Source organism: Dendropsophus ebraccatus, chromosome 3 (genome assembly GCF_027789765.1).
Source record: "Dendropsophus ebraccatus isolate aDenEbr1 chromosome 3, aDenEbr1.pat, whole genome shotgun sequence".
Lineage (NCBI taxonomy): Eukaryota > Metazoa > Chordata > Amphibia > Anura > Hylidae > Dendropsophus > Dendropsophus ebraccatus.
The window spans coordinates 198,272,869-198,289,485 of NC_091456.1; the positions used below are offsets into that span (position 1 = coordinate 198,272,869).

General features: G+C 48.1%; 1 protein-coding gene across 1 annotated transcript; it reads left to right on the forward strand.

Moving 5' to 3' along the window:
* The first annotated feature begins 4,946 nt into the window (after nt 1-4,946).
* On the forward strand, nt 4,947-16,220 carry LOC138786688 (SUMO-interacting motif-containing protein 1-like). The gene is made up of 3 exons (XM_069963668.1): nt 4,947-5,069; nt 6,794-8,108; nt 16,111-16,220. The coding sequence occupies exons 1-3, from the start codon at nt 4,947-4,949 to the stop codon at nt 16,218-16,220; spliced, it is 1,548 nt and encodes a 515-aa protein (XP_069819769.1).
* Nucleotides 16,221-16,617: the final 397 nt, after the last annotated feature.

Consider the following 16,617-nt stretch of genomic DNA (forward strand, 5'->3'; position numbering starts at 1 on the left):
GGTCTGCATTGCCCCCATTTGGCGGCTGGTCCACTGCATTAATGTGGTGGACCACTACGGGTTTTGTTATACATGCCCCCCAGTAAGTCGTGCACTCAGGAAAAAGTGGTGGATGAAGTATGTAGTTTCCCCACTAGGTCTCACTGTTCTTTATATGTATTACTTCTATTCACAGCTGAAGGTAGTGGGTTAAATATTTTTATGTCATGTGTTATGTGCTGACCACTAGGAGGTGCTCTTCCTTATCCTACCTTCTTCTTCCTCTCTCTTGCCCACACTCATCCCCACCACTCACAGGAGCATACACAAAAGCCCCTGTAGGAGGAGTTACACAGGTGGAGGAAGTGAGTGCAGTCTAGTTAAGTCTCTCAGTGAGAGAGGACACACAAAACCAAGTTCCTGCAGAGGTTAAGCCAGGGCCTGGCTTTAGCCAGGACCTATGACAGGGACCAAAGACAGATGCTTAAAGATTACTTTCTTCAGACAAGCAACCACTAGTTCTATGATGCAGTGCTAATCTACCGTAGGGGAGAGCAGCCACTTAAGAATTTACTAGCCCACACTATGAACCTTTCAAAAACGTGCAGGGCGATATCCTGTTAGCAGAGGAATCAACCCCAGTAGGACAAAGCTACCGGAATCCTGCTGTGCAGTGCAGGACAACCGGGTAAACTTGGAAGTCTCCGACACCCAGATAACCGACGACTGGGGCTCGTGCTACCCACCTAGGACGGGTGCTACGATGCTAGGCATCAGAAGGCGGTCAGACATAGATCTAAACATGAGTACGAGTCTTATCTACTTCTATCTACACTACAGTTTCGGCAGAGTACAGGATCTACACTGGGCAAGGGCTCCTCTGGCAAACTCCCCTAATCTTCTCTTTACCTCTACAAAGCACTACTACATCTACCAAAGCTCCACTCTTTTCAAGCACCTACTTCTAAAGCACTAAGTCAGCACGTGAGCGTTCACCCCACTGTTCACCTGCAACGTTATCCAGTAAATTGTTATACTTTTCTACAAAACGCACAGGACTCTGTCTACCTCTGTCTGCACCTGCCCCCATACACCCACCACCATGCACCCTGGGTTATTTTTCCTTTTCTTTGTGGGTGGCGGCACTGACATCTTGGGTGGATAAGTTACCACTCCAGGCAACCGTGACAAGTGCCCAAGGGACCCGCAACAAGCCCGGAGGTTACTGACCATTTGGGGACATAGACCGGCCATATACAAAGCAGGTACCAACATCAGACCTGTGTGCTGACCTAACACTGGCGTCATGACACATAACATCTCCATCACTGGCCGAGTCCTAGCCGAGTAGAGGCAGCCACCACACTAACAAGAAGCAGCACCATAGTGCTCAAGATGGCGGGTGTTACAGGTGAACCATCAATGGCAACCCCCTCCAATTGTGCAGACGGTGCGGAAAAAATCTCTATTTATCTAGTGAAAGTGAGAAGCAACATGGCTCCATGGACCATGCTGCCGTCCAGCTTCCCCTTAGCCCTGATCTTCCGCTCTGTCCTGGCTCGAATGTGAGAACGTTCCGGAGTCTGTGACTTTTTTTCCTGTTATTTCTGCAGTTTTGGAGGATTGGATGGGCCGGGGTCTGACATATTGCAGGCCGCGTCCCCTTCTGCCCCTGACAGGGTTATTGGATGAGCCCTCCACAATCTGCTGATGGTTGGAGCCGGTGCCGTGAGAGTCTCCAGCAGCTGCTGCAGACGTGGCTGGGGCCTGGGGCCCTCCTCCGTGCCGCACACTCCGGCGTCTCCCCATATGCTACACGCATGGCTTCAGTTCTCATGCCAGACTCACTTGTCTTACATGTTCAAATGGCTTTTCTTACTTTTAATGAACAATCACAAACAGCAGCGAACAGAAGACGACGCTGCTGGGAAATGCGCAGGACAAGGGAAGGGGCGGGGGTCAACATCACAACTGGGAGCAAAACAAAATGAAACACGTAGAACAAGCCGGGAACACGCAACGCAGAGCAGCCAGGTAAAGCCGCTCATAAATTCTAAGCATCATAAATCCTGATGAATCCAACGGCCAAGGCTGCGCACTAGAACGCCCCCCTGTGGTCTGCTAGCGGCACTGATACCTGGTGGGCCAAGTAGAGAAAGGATTTATACTAACTCTAGGGTCTAAAATTGTGAAGTATCTCAAGGTAACAAGTTAACCAAGATAGTGAAAGGGTTAATAGCAACATCCCTGGTGGTCTAGGGTAAAGAGGGGGTTAGGACAACTTCTGGGGGGGTTGCAATAGTGAAGGGGTTTGTGATATCATTCTTACAGTCTAAGGAAGGGAAGCATTTAGAAGATACCAAGGTAATTAAAAGGTTAATATCAACATCCCTGGTGGCCTAGAGGTATAGGTATCATCCCTGGGGTTTACGGTAGGGAAGATTTTAGAGGTAACAGTGTAAGGTGCAAAGTAGAAACTAATGTCAGAGGTCTAGAGGGGTGAGGGGCTTTATCATAGCATCCAGGGGTCTAGTTTAGTGAAGAACATAGAGGTAACAAGGTGCCCAATGTTAAAAGGTTAGGACCAACTTTCCTGGTGATCTGGAGTGGGGCAATTGTAAGTAGTCCCCTCCCTGGTGTACAGGGTATTGAAAGGGTAATGGAAGGATTTATAGTGGTTTAGAGTAGTTAAGGGGTTAATGCTAACGTCCCTAGTTATTCTGGTTAGTGAGGGAACCGATGCCAAAGGGGTCAACGGCAACAAGGAAGTCTAGGACAGTGCTGCCCAGGGATGGGAATATTTTAAGAAAGGGCCCCAGGTGCTGTCTGCATCCTCCTGGTCCATATGGCCCTCCTGATCCTCCTTATCCTTATGGCCCTCCTGATCCTCCTGGTCCTTATGGTTCTCCTTATCCTTATGGCCCTCCTGATCCTCCTGGTCCTTATGGTTCTCCTTATCCTTATGGCCCTCCTGGTTCTCCTGGTCCTTATGGTTCTCCTTATCCTTATGGCCCTCCTGGTTCTCCTGGTCCTTATGGGTCTCCTTATCCTTATGGTCCTCCAGGTCCTTATGGTTCTCCTTATCCTTATGGTTCTCCTGATCCTTATGGTCCTCCTGTTTCTCCTGGTCCTTATGGTCCTCCTGGTCCTCGGGCCAATCACTGAGCCTTTGTGAGGGTCAGTTCCTTATGATCGAGTCCTGATTTTTCCAAAAAATGTTGATTTAATGGACTAAACATGAGCAAATCAGAGGTTCACTTCTCCACATTCCCATATACCTGACTATGGCATTGTGTGTGTCTGCTCAGAGTCCCTGCACTCACTGAAAAACTATGAGGTTGGAAAGTGAGGTGTTATGTCACTGAGGGATAACGTTACACAGAGCTGAGCTGCTGAGCTGTGTATAGGAGGGAGGAGGGGAGAGGGGGGACCTTCTCTGCACATGTGTATACCATAAGGGGTTAATATTCTATCAGATGAAGAGGCAGAGGGATTGCAGACAGGCTGCCAGATCTTATCATGGAGCAAATAACCGATCACAAAGTCCTGGCTGGGAGATGGTGGGGAGTTCAGCCGGGACACTGGTCCGGACCCTGTGCAGTTCTTTAGAGACCGGCTCAGAGCTGTGTGCTGAGGACTGGGGGTGCAGTGATTCTGAGTGTGGAAACATTACAGGTGTTCAGTCTCTTACTATAGGCAATAAGCATTGATATTCACTGACAGCGAGCAGAGATCCTGAAAATGAGGAAGTAAGGGAAACACAAAGTATTTTAGAAAGTTGCCTACAATGGCAAAATTTGATTGATCCTACACTGGAGCTGCCCTTCAAGACACGGGTGTCCTGGAGATGGTGATGGGACCCCTCCGGGCTTCTAGGGACGGCAATGGGAGGGGCTCATGGGGATGGTGATGGGGACAGCTCAGGGCTCTTGGGGATGGTGATGGGGACAGCTCCAGGCTCCTTGAGATGGCAATGGGAATGCTCCAATCTCCTGGGGATGGCGATGGGAACGCACCGGGTCCTGCGGACGGTGATGGAAATGCTCCAGGCTCCTGCGGACGGCGATGGGAATGCTCCAGGCTCCTGCGGACGGTGATGGGAATGCTCCAGGCTCCTGGGGACGGGGATGGGAACGCACCGGGTCCTGCAGACGGTGATGGAAATGCTCCAGGCTCCTGGGGACAGAGCTGGGAATGCTCCAGGCTCCTAATGTCGGTGATGGGAATGCTCCAGGCTCCTGGGGACGGTGATGGAAATGCTCCAGGCTCCTAATGTCGGTGATGGGAATGCAGCGGGTCCTGCAGACGGTGATGGAAATGCTCCAGGCTCCTGGGGACAGTCATGGAAATGCTCCAGGCTCCTAATGACGGCGATAGGAATGCTCCAGGCTCCTGGGGACGGCGATAGGAATGCTCCAGGCTCCTGGGGACGGTGATAGGAATGCACCAGGCTCCTGGGGACGGTGATAGGAATGCTCCAGGCTCCTGGGGACGGTGATAGGAATGCTCCAGGCTCCTGGGGACGGTGATTGGAATGCTCCAGGCTCCTGGGGACGGCGATAGGAATGCTCCAGGCTCCTGGGGACGGTGATAGGAATGCTCCAGGCTCCTGGGGACGGTGATTGGAATGCTCTGGCCTCCAGGAGATGGTGATTGGAACGCGTTGGGCTCCTGAGGGTGGTCATGGGAAGGCTTCGGCTCATAAGAATGACAATTTGAGCGCTCTGGGTCCTGGGGACCGCAGTATAAACGCTCCGGACTCCTGGGGAGAGCTATGGAAACACTCTGGGCTCCTGGGGATGGTTATGGGAAAAATGATAATAGGAATGCTCCGGGCTCCAGGAGATCCTGATGGGAACGCTCCGGGCTCCTATGGATGGCAATAGAAATGCTCTGGCTTCTAAGGATGGCAATGGGAACGCTCTGGGCTTCTGGGGATGTTGATGGGAACGCTTCGGCTCCTAAGGATGGCAATGAGAATGCTCCTGGGGAAGGTGATGGGAACACTCCGGGTTCCTGAGGACGACAGTGGGAACGTTCGGGCTCCTAAGGATGCCAATAAGAATGCTCCGGGCTCCTGGAGATGCCAGGTCTTGTAAATATTCCACATTTCATCCACGTTTCTTGTAATTTGTAATTGTAAATGTCAGTGAATATTTCCGAGCCTCTGTGGAGGGAGAATTTGGCGATTTCTTGGCACCTCTGCCCCGTCTTGTCCATAAATAAGGCGCTTTGCCGTGAGTGATTGGTGTCAGATTCATGGCAGCCGATGGGTTTTGCTAATTTATTACAAAGCCGCCGACTCCTACAAAGGCGGCGGCAGCGGCAGCGCAGGAGCTTTAATACCTTTTCTAATCAGTTTGTTTGCAGTTTTCCATCAGGAAACATTAGTTTAGTTGGTGGAGAGAGTGACAATGTTATTTGCTGAATTGATGGATTGATTTCCCAGCAGTGACTGTACAGCACATGTCTGCAGCCCCCCGAGGCTCCTCGCTTCCTTCCGACACTAAGCCAATGGCATGTAATAATAATAGTAATAACAATAATATATATCTCTGAGTCCTCCCAGAGACACCGCCGCCGCCACCACCGCGCGCAGGATAATCAGCTTTACCCACAGGCTCCAGGTTCTCCTTGTTCTAAGGACAGAATTATTTATGTCTATGTATTAACCGATGCCGGGATCGGGAGGGATGGAAGATTGCCGGGTGGCTTGGGGGGCTGGCAGCAGCAGGTGACCGGGGGGTCCTGGAAAGGGTAAAGAGTATGGCCAAGCTCATGCAGATTATGCGCTATGGTATATAGTGGCATCAGTTCTCAGCATCTGATAACATTTGTTTTCTTATCAAGGGTATAAAAGTATAAATGGAAACAAGAACAAAGTGTAAACAGCGGCTAATCGAGAAGGGAGGGAAGGAAGGAAGGGAGGAAGGAGGAAAGGTAGGAAGGGAGAGAGGAAGGGAGAGATGGAAGGGAGAGAGGGAAGGGAGGGAAGGGAGAGAGGAAGGGAGAGAGGGAAGGGAGGGAAGGGAGAGAGGGAAGGGAGGGAAGGGAGAGATGAAAGGGAAGGAAAAGGAAAGAAGGTAATGAGGGAAGGGAGGGAGAGAGGGAAGGGAGGGAAGGGAGAGAGGGAAGGGAAGGAAAAGGAAAGAAGGTAATGAGGGAAGGGAGGGAGAGAGGGAAGGGAAGGAGGGAAGGGAGAGAGGGAGGAAGGGAGGGAAGAGAGGGAGAGGAGGGGAGAGAGGGAGGTAGGAAGTGAGGAAGGAAGGGAGGTAGGTAGGGAAGGAAGGGACGGAAGGGAGAGGAGAGAGGGGATGAAGGAAGGAAGAGAAGGAAATGAGAGGAGGAAGGGAGGGAGGAAAGGTAGAGAGGGAAGGGAGGGAAAGGAAAGAGGGAGGGAAGGAATTAAAGGGGAACTCCGGCGGGGGGGCATCTTTTCCTTACACCGGGGAGTAGGTGGCTGAGGGAAACAACGTCCACTCACCTCCTTGGTTCCCACGACGGCTCCTGCATCGCGGCATTCCGGTCCCTGGTTCCTGTCTGCTTCCTGGTGTCTGACGCGGGCCCGAGACGTGAAGTCTCAGGTCCGCTCAGCCAGTCAGTGACGGAGGCGGGATCCGTTTCAAGTCCGCTCAGATCCCGCCTCTGTCACTGACTGGCTAGGCAGACCTGAGACGTCACGTCTCGTGCCCGTGTCAGACACCAGGAAGCGACCGGGAACCGGGGACCGGAGTGTCGCGATACGGGACCTGCCGCTGGAACCGGGGAGGTGAGTGGACGCCGTTTCCCTCAGCCACCTCCTCCCCGGTGTCAGGAAAAAAATTCCTGTAAGACCATAGAGGAGCAGGGTGACACCATAGAGGAGCCAGGTGACACCATAGAGGAGCCAGGTAAGACCATAGAGGAGCCAGGTAAGACCATAGAGGAGCCAGGTGACACCATAGAGGAGCCAGGTGACACCATAGAGGAGCCAGGTAAGACCATAGAGGAGCCAGGTGACACCATAGAGGAGCCGGGTAAGACCATAGAGGATCCAGGTGACACCATAGAGGAGCCGGGTGACACCACAGAGGAGCCGGGTGACACCATAGAGGAGCCGGGTAAGACCATAGAGGAGCCGGGTGACACCATAGAGGAGCCGGGTAAGACCATAGAGGAGCCGGGTAAGACCATAGAGGAGCCGGGTGACACCATAGAGGAGCCGGGTGACACTATAGAGGATCCGGGTGACACCTTAGAGGAGCCGGGTGACACCACAGAGGAGCCGGGTAAGACCATAGAGGAGCCGGGTGACACCATAGAGGAGCCGGGTAAGACCATAGAGGATCCGGGTGACACCATAGAGGAGCCGGGTAAGACCACAGAGGAGCCAGGTAAGACCACAGAGGAGCCGGGTGACACCACAGAGGATCCGGGTGACACCACAGAGGAGCCGGGTGACACCATAGAGGAGCCGGGTGACACCATAGAGGAGCCGGGTAAGACCATAGAGGAGCCGGGTGACACCATAGAGGAGCCGGGTGACACCATAGAGGAGCCGGGTAAGACCATAGAGGAGCCGGGTGACACCTTAGAGGAGCCGGGTGACACCACAGAGGAGCCGGGTAAGACCATAGAGGAGCCAGGTGACACCATAGAGGAGCCGGGTAAGACCATAGAGGATCCGGGTGACACCATAGAGGAGCCGGGTAAGACCACAGAGGAGCCAGGTAAGACCACAGAGGAGCCGGGTGACACCACAGAGGATCCGGGTGACACCACAGAGGAGCCGGGTGACACCATAGAGGAGCCGGGTGACACCATAGAGGAGCCGGGTAAGACCATAGAGGAGCCGGGTGACACCATAGAGGAGCCGGGTGACACCATAGAGGAGCCGGGTAAGACCATAGAGGAGCCGGGTGACACCATAGAGGAGCCGGGTAAGACCATAGAGGAGCCGGGTGACACCTTAGAGGAGCCGGGTGACACCACAGAGGAGCCGGGTAAGACCATAGAGGAGCCAGGTGACACCATAGAGGAGCCGGGTAAGACCATAGAGGAGCCGGGTGACACCACAGAGGAGCCGGGTGACACCACAGAGGAGCCGGGTGACACCATAGAGGATCCGGGTGACACCATAGAGGATCCGGGTGACACCATAGAGGAGCCGGGTTACAGGGCACTCAGGGCTGAACATATTGGTCGTAACCCACCCATTTCCCATAGATGCTGCTACATAGCGTCCCCTCGCCCCGATCTCCTCCTGATCCTGAGCTGACCCCCAGAGTTATTACACAGGATAGCCACAATCCTGGAGGAATTTATGTAGTAATGTAGTTTGGATTGTGGCGGCCGGGGGGAGGGGTGGGTGTGATGGGCGCCCCCCAGTGCCAGGCGCTCTGTCTCTTCCAGAAGAATAGGCGCACAGCTTTGTGTACTCGGGGCCGCAGCCAAGTGTTTGTATTGTTCCTATTATCATTCTGCTGCCGAGTCCGAGACTTGTGCCAAATATCCACCAAGGTTTTGTCTCATCTCTCGGCTGCGTCTTCGCATATTAGAGTTTTACACAAAACAGAAACAATAAGCGGAAAAGCGAGAACAATTTCCTCCTTTGTAAGAGAAATGAATGAGCGTCGCTTCTTATTAAGGATTTATTAGTGTCCCTATGGCAATGATCCCTGCTATTATCCCCTATGTAGGAATCCCTCCCTCTCCATATACTAACAAGCTGCTCCTAATATGTAGACAATTACCCCAGGATTATCATCCCCCCCCACACGGAGACCAATCCTGGAGAAGGATGCTAGACTCTATAGCGCCCCCTGTAGGCAATGTCTCCCTGAGAATGAGAGGTCCCATTTAGGGTCCAAGACGGCAGTTCTCAGGGCCTGCTGGGTCCTTTGTGATTTTGTTGCAGATTTGATGCCTTTATTCCCTACATTTGGTTAGAACTCCCCTTTAAACATTGCAACCTCTTCAGTGTCCTGGTACCTTTATCCCAGACTAAAGTTGTCATGTGGCTGAGGAGTCCTAAACTGTGTCTGGTTCTTGTAACTTTCTTTTATGTACTGAAATTTTGCTTATTGGAGAAACCCAGTGGTCACATGTCAGGAAGTGAAGATCCTGGTCACATGACACTCTCACAGGCAGCTCCATTATGAAGTGTGATGTCAGGGAGGAGTCTCCTAGGAGTCCCACCCTCTCTCCCTGGGGGGCTGGTACTTTCTGACCTGAGAACTATGAGGAGGCATCTGCCAGATTTACAGCTCAGGAGACTTTATGTCTCACAGCCGTAGGTACCCTGCTAAAGCAAGTAGATAAATACTTGTACCCTGCAGCATTACCCTATAACCAGTCCTTAAGACCCCATCACAGACGCTATATTACAACCCCCTAAACAAGATGTTGTCAATGTAGCGGCGTATAGACCTGCATACACCTACATAGATCAGAATACACCTGCATAGACCTGTATGTGGTGTCCCACCACAGGTGTTACTAGTGTGTTACACCCCTTGCAAAAGCCTGTACTTCAAGTAACTGTGGTAATGAAGTAGTACCTAAGTTTTGCCACAAGATGTCGCTATTGTATGTAACTGTACTTGTATTTTGCACAGCTGCAGGTTACTAAAGGGTTATTGTTTGTTGTAATCTGTACACCAATGAGGACCTTCTCTATCACATGATGAGAGGAAGTATACACCCACTCTTAGTCAGTCTTAGTCTGGTTGTTAAGCAGAGAAGATGCAAAACAAGCTGGTCCCTGCTGTGGTTGGCTTTGCCAAGTCCCCACTCCAGAAATAGTCCGCAGTCTTAGTCAGGTTCCTCTTCAGAACACACATAGGAGACGCAGGTTCTTAAAAAGCAGCACTACTACACACTATGCAGTGTTAAGCTACTCCAAGGAGAGGACAAGTCAGAGAAACCCCAACCCACGCCGAGAGCCAGTCTAAAAGTGCAGGACAGTATCCTATAGCAGAGGAACTGATCCGGATAGAGCAAAGTTGCTAGAAGCCTACGTACTGTATCTCACAGCGCGGGTGTAACCAGGAAACCTTGGCCACTTTGCTCAACCCAGGTAACAAGGTCTGACAAAATTCCGACAGAGCATATTACTACTTGGGTTGGGACTCTCACAACCTACTCCTCTCTATTACTCTGAACCTGCAGTACAAACTTCTCTCCACTGTTCTGGATTCTCAATACAAACTCCCCTCTATTACTTACAACTTCTCCACTCTGAAGGTCCTCAGTAAAGCTTCTGTCTTGTCAAGTCTACAGTCTGCTATCAGCTATTGTACAAAGTATTCTCTCAGTAAAGAAGATTTATCTATGCTAACAGGACTCAGTGATTGTTACTCTGGCACCTACACAGTAGATAACACATCCTTGTGCGATGCCCTGACCCGTGTGGGTCACTTCGCAGTGCAGGTGTTGTGAGCGGGCAGGAACCGGGGCAGCTGCAGGGTATAGGATTGTCACAGTACAGGGCCTGAGGGTGGCACAGCTGAGGGACCGGTCTGCAGATACTGCGGTACTATGCGGGATACTGGGCATGCGATTCTTCGCTGTACCTAGTCAGGGCACCAGATAACGGACACCAATGCCAGGGCTCAGTAACAGCGGTGGTTACACTTTTATTGTAACTGAGGTAACTGGTAGCAACAGTCTCTTCCGGTAGAACCGGTTATATAGCAGACTTATATAGACAGAGCTAAGGTGGTGCTGCATCAGGCGGATGATGGGAGTAGTAGTGAGAGAAGAATAGAGATGCTGGGTGGATTAGAGTACTTGCGGTATGAATCTTGACTTGATGAGGAGATGAATAACAGGAACGTCACCCAGATGAGAAGATACTCCAGGCACTTGGGCAGACGGACAGCCAGGATCTGTTACAGCAGAGCACCAGCCTCTCTTCTGAAGGTGAAGAGAGACACAAAACACACAACCTCCTTGCTTGGGAGCAGGGGCCGGAACTCCCTAGCAAGGGGAAGTCACATGGTACTCCTGGCCAAAGCTCGACGGCCATTGGAGGAACCATGGTTACAGGGCTTGGTCACGTGATCCTCAGCCTTTGCATACCACTGCACAGAGTTAAACACATGTACAATATACAGGAACCTGAGAGTAATAGGGACTATATAGTCACAGCTGCAGTGCAAATAGTTTCCAGAACAGGCATGGCTGTAATAGCAAAAATAAACTGACAGTGAGAAACAGACAGCCTGTTCTGGGACACTGCACTTGGGTCATCTCCCCTTTCTGTGGGTGACAGTACCAATAGTCTCGGTGGGTCACAACTCCACTCCAGACCACCGTGATAAGTACCCAAGGGACCCCCCAACAGCCCGGCAGGTCACCGACCACAAGGGACAGGGTATAGCTCGCCACTCTAAAATAAAAGCAGGTGTGCCCCATACCTGAATAGATTTGTATAGATTTGTATACACCTACATAGACCTTCATAGATCTGTATACACCTACTGTACATAGACCTGTATAGACCTGCATACACCTACATAGACCTGTATAGACCTGCATACACCTACATAGACCTGTATACACCTGCATAGACCTGCATACACCTACATAGACCTGTATAGATCTGTATACACCTGCATAGATTTGTATAGACCTGCATACACCTACATAGACCTGTATACACCTGCATAGACCTGCATACACCTGCATAGACCTGTATAGATCTGTATACACCTGCATAGATTTGTATAGATCTGTATACACCTACATAGACTGTTATACACCTTCATAGATCTGTATACACCTACTGTACATAGACCTGTATAGACCTTAATACACCTACACAGACCTGTATAGACCTGCTTACACCTACATAGACCTGTATACACTTGCATAGACCTGTATAGATCTGTATACACCTGCATAGACCTGCATACACCTACATAGACCTGTATAGATCTGTATACACCTGCATAGATTTGTATAGATCTGTATACACCTACATAGACTGTTATACACCTTCATAGATCTGTATACACCTACTGTACATAGACCTGTATAGACCTTAATACACCTACACAGACCTGTATAGACCTGCTTACACCTACATAGACCTGTATACACCTGCACAGACCTGTATAGACCTGCATACACCTACACAGACCTGTATAGACCTGCTTACACCTACATAGACCTGTATACACCTGCATAGACCTGTATAGATCTGTATACACCTGCATAGACCTGCATACACCTACATAGATCTGTATACACCTGTATAGACCTGCATACACCTACATAGACCTGTATACACCTGCATAGACCTGCATACACCTACATAGACCTGCATACACCTACATAGACCTGTATAGATCTGTATACACCTGCATAGACCTGCATACACCTACATAGACCTCTACAGACCTGCATACAACTGTATAGATCTGTATACACCTGCATAGACCTGCATACACCTGCACACACCTGTATAGACCTGCATACACCTGCACAGACCTGTATAGACCTGCATACACCTGCACAGACCTGTATAGACCTGCATACACCTGCACAGACCTGTATAGACCTGCATACACCTGCACAGACCTGTATAGACCTGCATACACCTGCACAGACCTGTATAGACCTGCATACACCTGCACAGACCTGCATACACCTGTATAGACCTGCATACACCTGTATACACCTGCATACACCTGCATACACCTGTATACACCTACACATCTGATCATCTGATTTTATCAGAAATAAATAAGACCGAGAAAGAAGCGACGTCTGGATGAGACTGAGTTTAGGAGGAACCTGCAGTAATGGCGGCTGCGTCTGGGCGCAGAGGACGAGATGTGATGGAGCTGAGAACGGAGACTCTAATCCTGCAAGAGAAAATATTGAATCAAAATGTCAGACGGCGACTCTGGGCATCATGTAGAGATTACAGTCAATGAACTTTCAAAATTCATGAAACAAGAAGACACAACGACCTTTATAATGTAATGAAACACCATACGGGGGAAAGGCAGTATTATGGTAGTATATTCCTGTATATAGTGGGTAGAATTATGGTAGTATATTCCTGTATATAGGAGCAGTATTATGGTAGTATATCCCTGTATATAGGGGGCAGTATTATAGTAGTTATATTCCTGTATATAGGAGCAGTATTATAGTATATTCCTGTATATAGGAGCAGTATTATAGTAGTTATATTCCTGTATATAGGAGCACTATTATAGTAGTATATCCCTGTATATAGGAGCAGTATTATAGTAGTATATTCCTGTATATAGGAGCAGTATTATAGTAGTATATTCCTGTATATAGGAGCAGTATTATGGTAGTATATCCCTGTATATAGGGGGCAGTATTATAGTAGTTATATTCCTGTATATAGGAGCAGTATTATAGTATATTCCTGTATATAGGAGCAGTATTATAGTAGTTATATTCCTGTATATAGGAGCACTATTATAGTAGTATATCCCTGTATATAGGAGCAGTATTATAGTAGTTATATCTCTGTATATAGGAGCAGTATTATAGTAGTTATATTCCTGTATATAGGGGCAGTATTATAGTAGTTATATTCCTGTATATAGGGGAGCAGTATTATAGTAGTTATATCCCTGTATATAGGGGGGGAGTATTATAGTAGTTATATTCCTGTATATAGGAGCAGTATTATAGTAGTATATTCCTGTATATAGGAGCAGTATTATAGTAGTTATATTCCTGTATATAGGAGCAGTATTATAGTAGTTATATTCCTGTATATAGGAGCAGTATTATAGTAGTATATTCCTGTATGTAGGAGCAGTATTATAGTAGTATATTCCTGTATATAGGAGTAGTATTATAGTAGTTATATTCCTGTATATAGGAGCAGTATTATAGTAGTTATATTCCTGTATATAGGAGCAGTATTATAGTAGTTATATCCCTGTATATAGGGGCAGTATTATAGTATATTCCTGTATATAGGAGCAGTATTATAGTAGTTATATTCCTGTATATAGGAGCAGTATTATAGTAGTATATTCCTGTATATAGGGGCTGTATTATAGTAGTATATTCCTGTATATAGGGGCTGTATTATAGTAGTTATATTCCTGTATATAGGAGCAGTATTATAGTAGTATATTCCTGTATATAGGGGCTGTATTATAGTAGTTATATTCCTGTATATAGGAGCAGTATTATAGTAGTTATAGTCCTGTATATAGGGAGCAGTATTATAGTAGTATATTCCTGTATATAGGAGCAGTATTATAGTAGTTATATTCCTGTATATAGTAGCAGTATTATAGTAGTTATATCCCTGTATATAGGGAGCAGTATTATAGTAGTTATATTCCTGTATATAGGGGCAGTATTATAGTAGTTATGCGGTTCAGGGAAGAAACAGAGTGCTGCACCTCACACCTATGGCTGATACTAGTGCCCCTAGGCTAAATAAAAAACACATCAGAATTTAGTGTATGAATTGATCAAGCCATACTGCCCCATGTACCTCGTGCCGGTATCTGATACACATGGGTCCCTACACTAAGTCCACACCGTGCCAGTCAGTGACCACCACCCCCGCAGGCGTGCACAGCCAGGGAACGGGGGCCATGGGACGGCCCTGCGACCCCCATGCCACAGGACCAGACCCAAAAACACCACACCAGAACCCGGCCAGCACCGCCGGCGGAGAAGGTCGCCCCCAAGCAGCACAAGTCTGGATAAGGTATTACACTCACCATAGCTGCAGCAAACAGAATGGGAAAAAACAGGAGGGATTAAAACCATGTGCACTCAGGTGTCTCCTGCTAATTGCGGTCATGTGGGTCTTACCAGGAGGAGTGCAAAACACGGAGAAAAGAGAGAAACAAAATACGGTTCAGGGAAGAAACAGAGTGCTGCACATCACACCTATGGCTGATACTAGTGCCGCTAGGCTAAATAAAAAACACATATCCTAGGAAAAACATATATTCCTTATCCAGACTTGTGCTGCTTGGGGGCGACCTTCTCCGCCGGCGGTGCTGGCCGGGTTCTGGTGTGGTGTTTTTGGGTCTGGTCCTGTGGCATGGGGGTCGCAGGGCCGTCCCATGGCCCCCGTTCCCTGGCTGTGCACGCCTGCGGGGTTGGTGGCCACTGACTGGCACGGTGTGGACTTAGTGTAGGGACCCATGTGTATCAGATACCGGCACCAGGTACATGGGGCAGTATGGCTTGATCAATTCATACACAAAATTCTGATGTGTTTTTTATTTAGCCAAGCGGCACTAGTATCAGCCATAGGTGTGAGGTGCAGCACTCTGTTTCTTCCCTGAGCCACATTATAGTAGTTATATACCTGTATATAGGAGCAGTATTATAGTAGTTACATCCCTGTATATAGGAGCAGTATTATAGTAGTTATATTCCTGTATATAGCAGTATTATAGTAGTATATTCCTGTATATAGGGGCAGTATTATAGTAGTTATATCCCTATATATAGGGGGCAGTATTATAGTAGTTATATCCCTGTATATAGGGAGCAGTATTATAGTAGTTATATTCCTGTATATAGGGAGCAGTATTATAGTAGTTATATCCCTATATATAGGGGGCAGTATTATAGTAGTTATATCCCTGTATATAGGGAGCAGTATTATAGTAGTTATATTCCTGTATATAGGAGCAGTATTATAGTAGTATATCCCTCTATATAGGAGCAGTATTATAGTAGTATATTCCTGTATATAGGAGCAGTATTATAGTAGTATATTCCTGTATATAGGAGCAGTATTATAGTAGTATATTCCTGTATATAGGGGCAGTATTATAGTAGTTATATCCCTGTATATAGGAGCAGTATTATAGTAGTTATATTTGTGTAGTTTATATTTATATAGTATTATATTAGTGTAGTTTATACTTTTGTATTAGGGTATGGTATAGATTATAGTAGTTATATACCTGTATATAGGAGCAGTATTATAGTAGTTATATTCCTGTATATAGGGAGCAGTATTATAGTAGTTATATTAGTGCAGTTTATACTTTTGTATTAGGGTACGGTATAGATTATAGTAGTTATAGTAGCCGCACTCTTCTGTTCCATTATCAGTGTTTATTCCTCGGAGCTTTTCTTGTGTTTCTTTTCTTTGTATTTTGCTTTTTATAGATGACATTGGGAGAAGACGTGAAGCCAGAGATGCCGGGTTCTTACATCACGTTGTAGACAGACAGGAGGAGCAGAACATCCTTACAGACTTGTCAAACTCTTCACACTGATATCCAAGATTTCCACTTGGCACCTAAGAGGCGCGGAGATTCTCCAGAGACAAAACAGCCTTCACATGTATTGCCGCTACACAGGGATCTGCCATCCGCAGCTCCTTAAGCCTCAGACTGGAAATCACTTGCTGTTCCCTTGGAGCTAAGTGTAATATTAAGGGCTGTCAGGCTCCTGAGCGGACACAGCTGTATAGTGGGGAGACAGGCCGGGGAGGGGGTTCGCTGTAATGAGCTCCTCTTCCTGGTAACAAAGTGGGGGCTGGGCTATTTATATAGACTTGGGTTAATAGGAAGCGATCTTCGGCATAGAGTGCGGCAGCCATGTTCTTCTACAGAGAGTAATGGGCTCCATTTATATCCTCAGGACAGAGTATTGACTACTGTCCCCATGAGG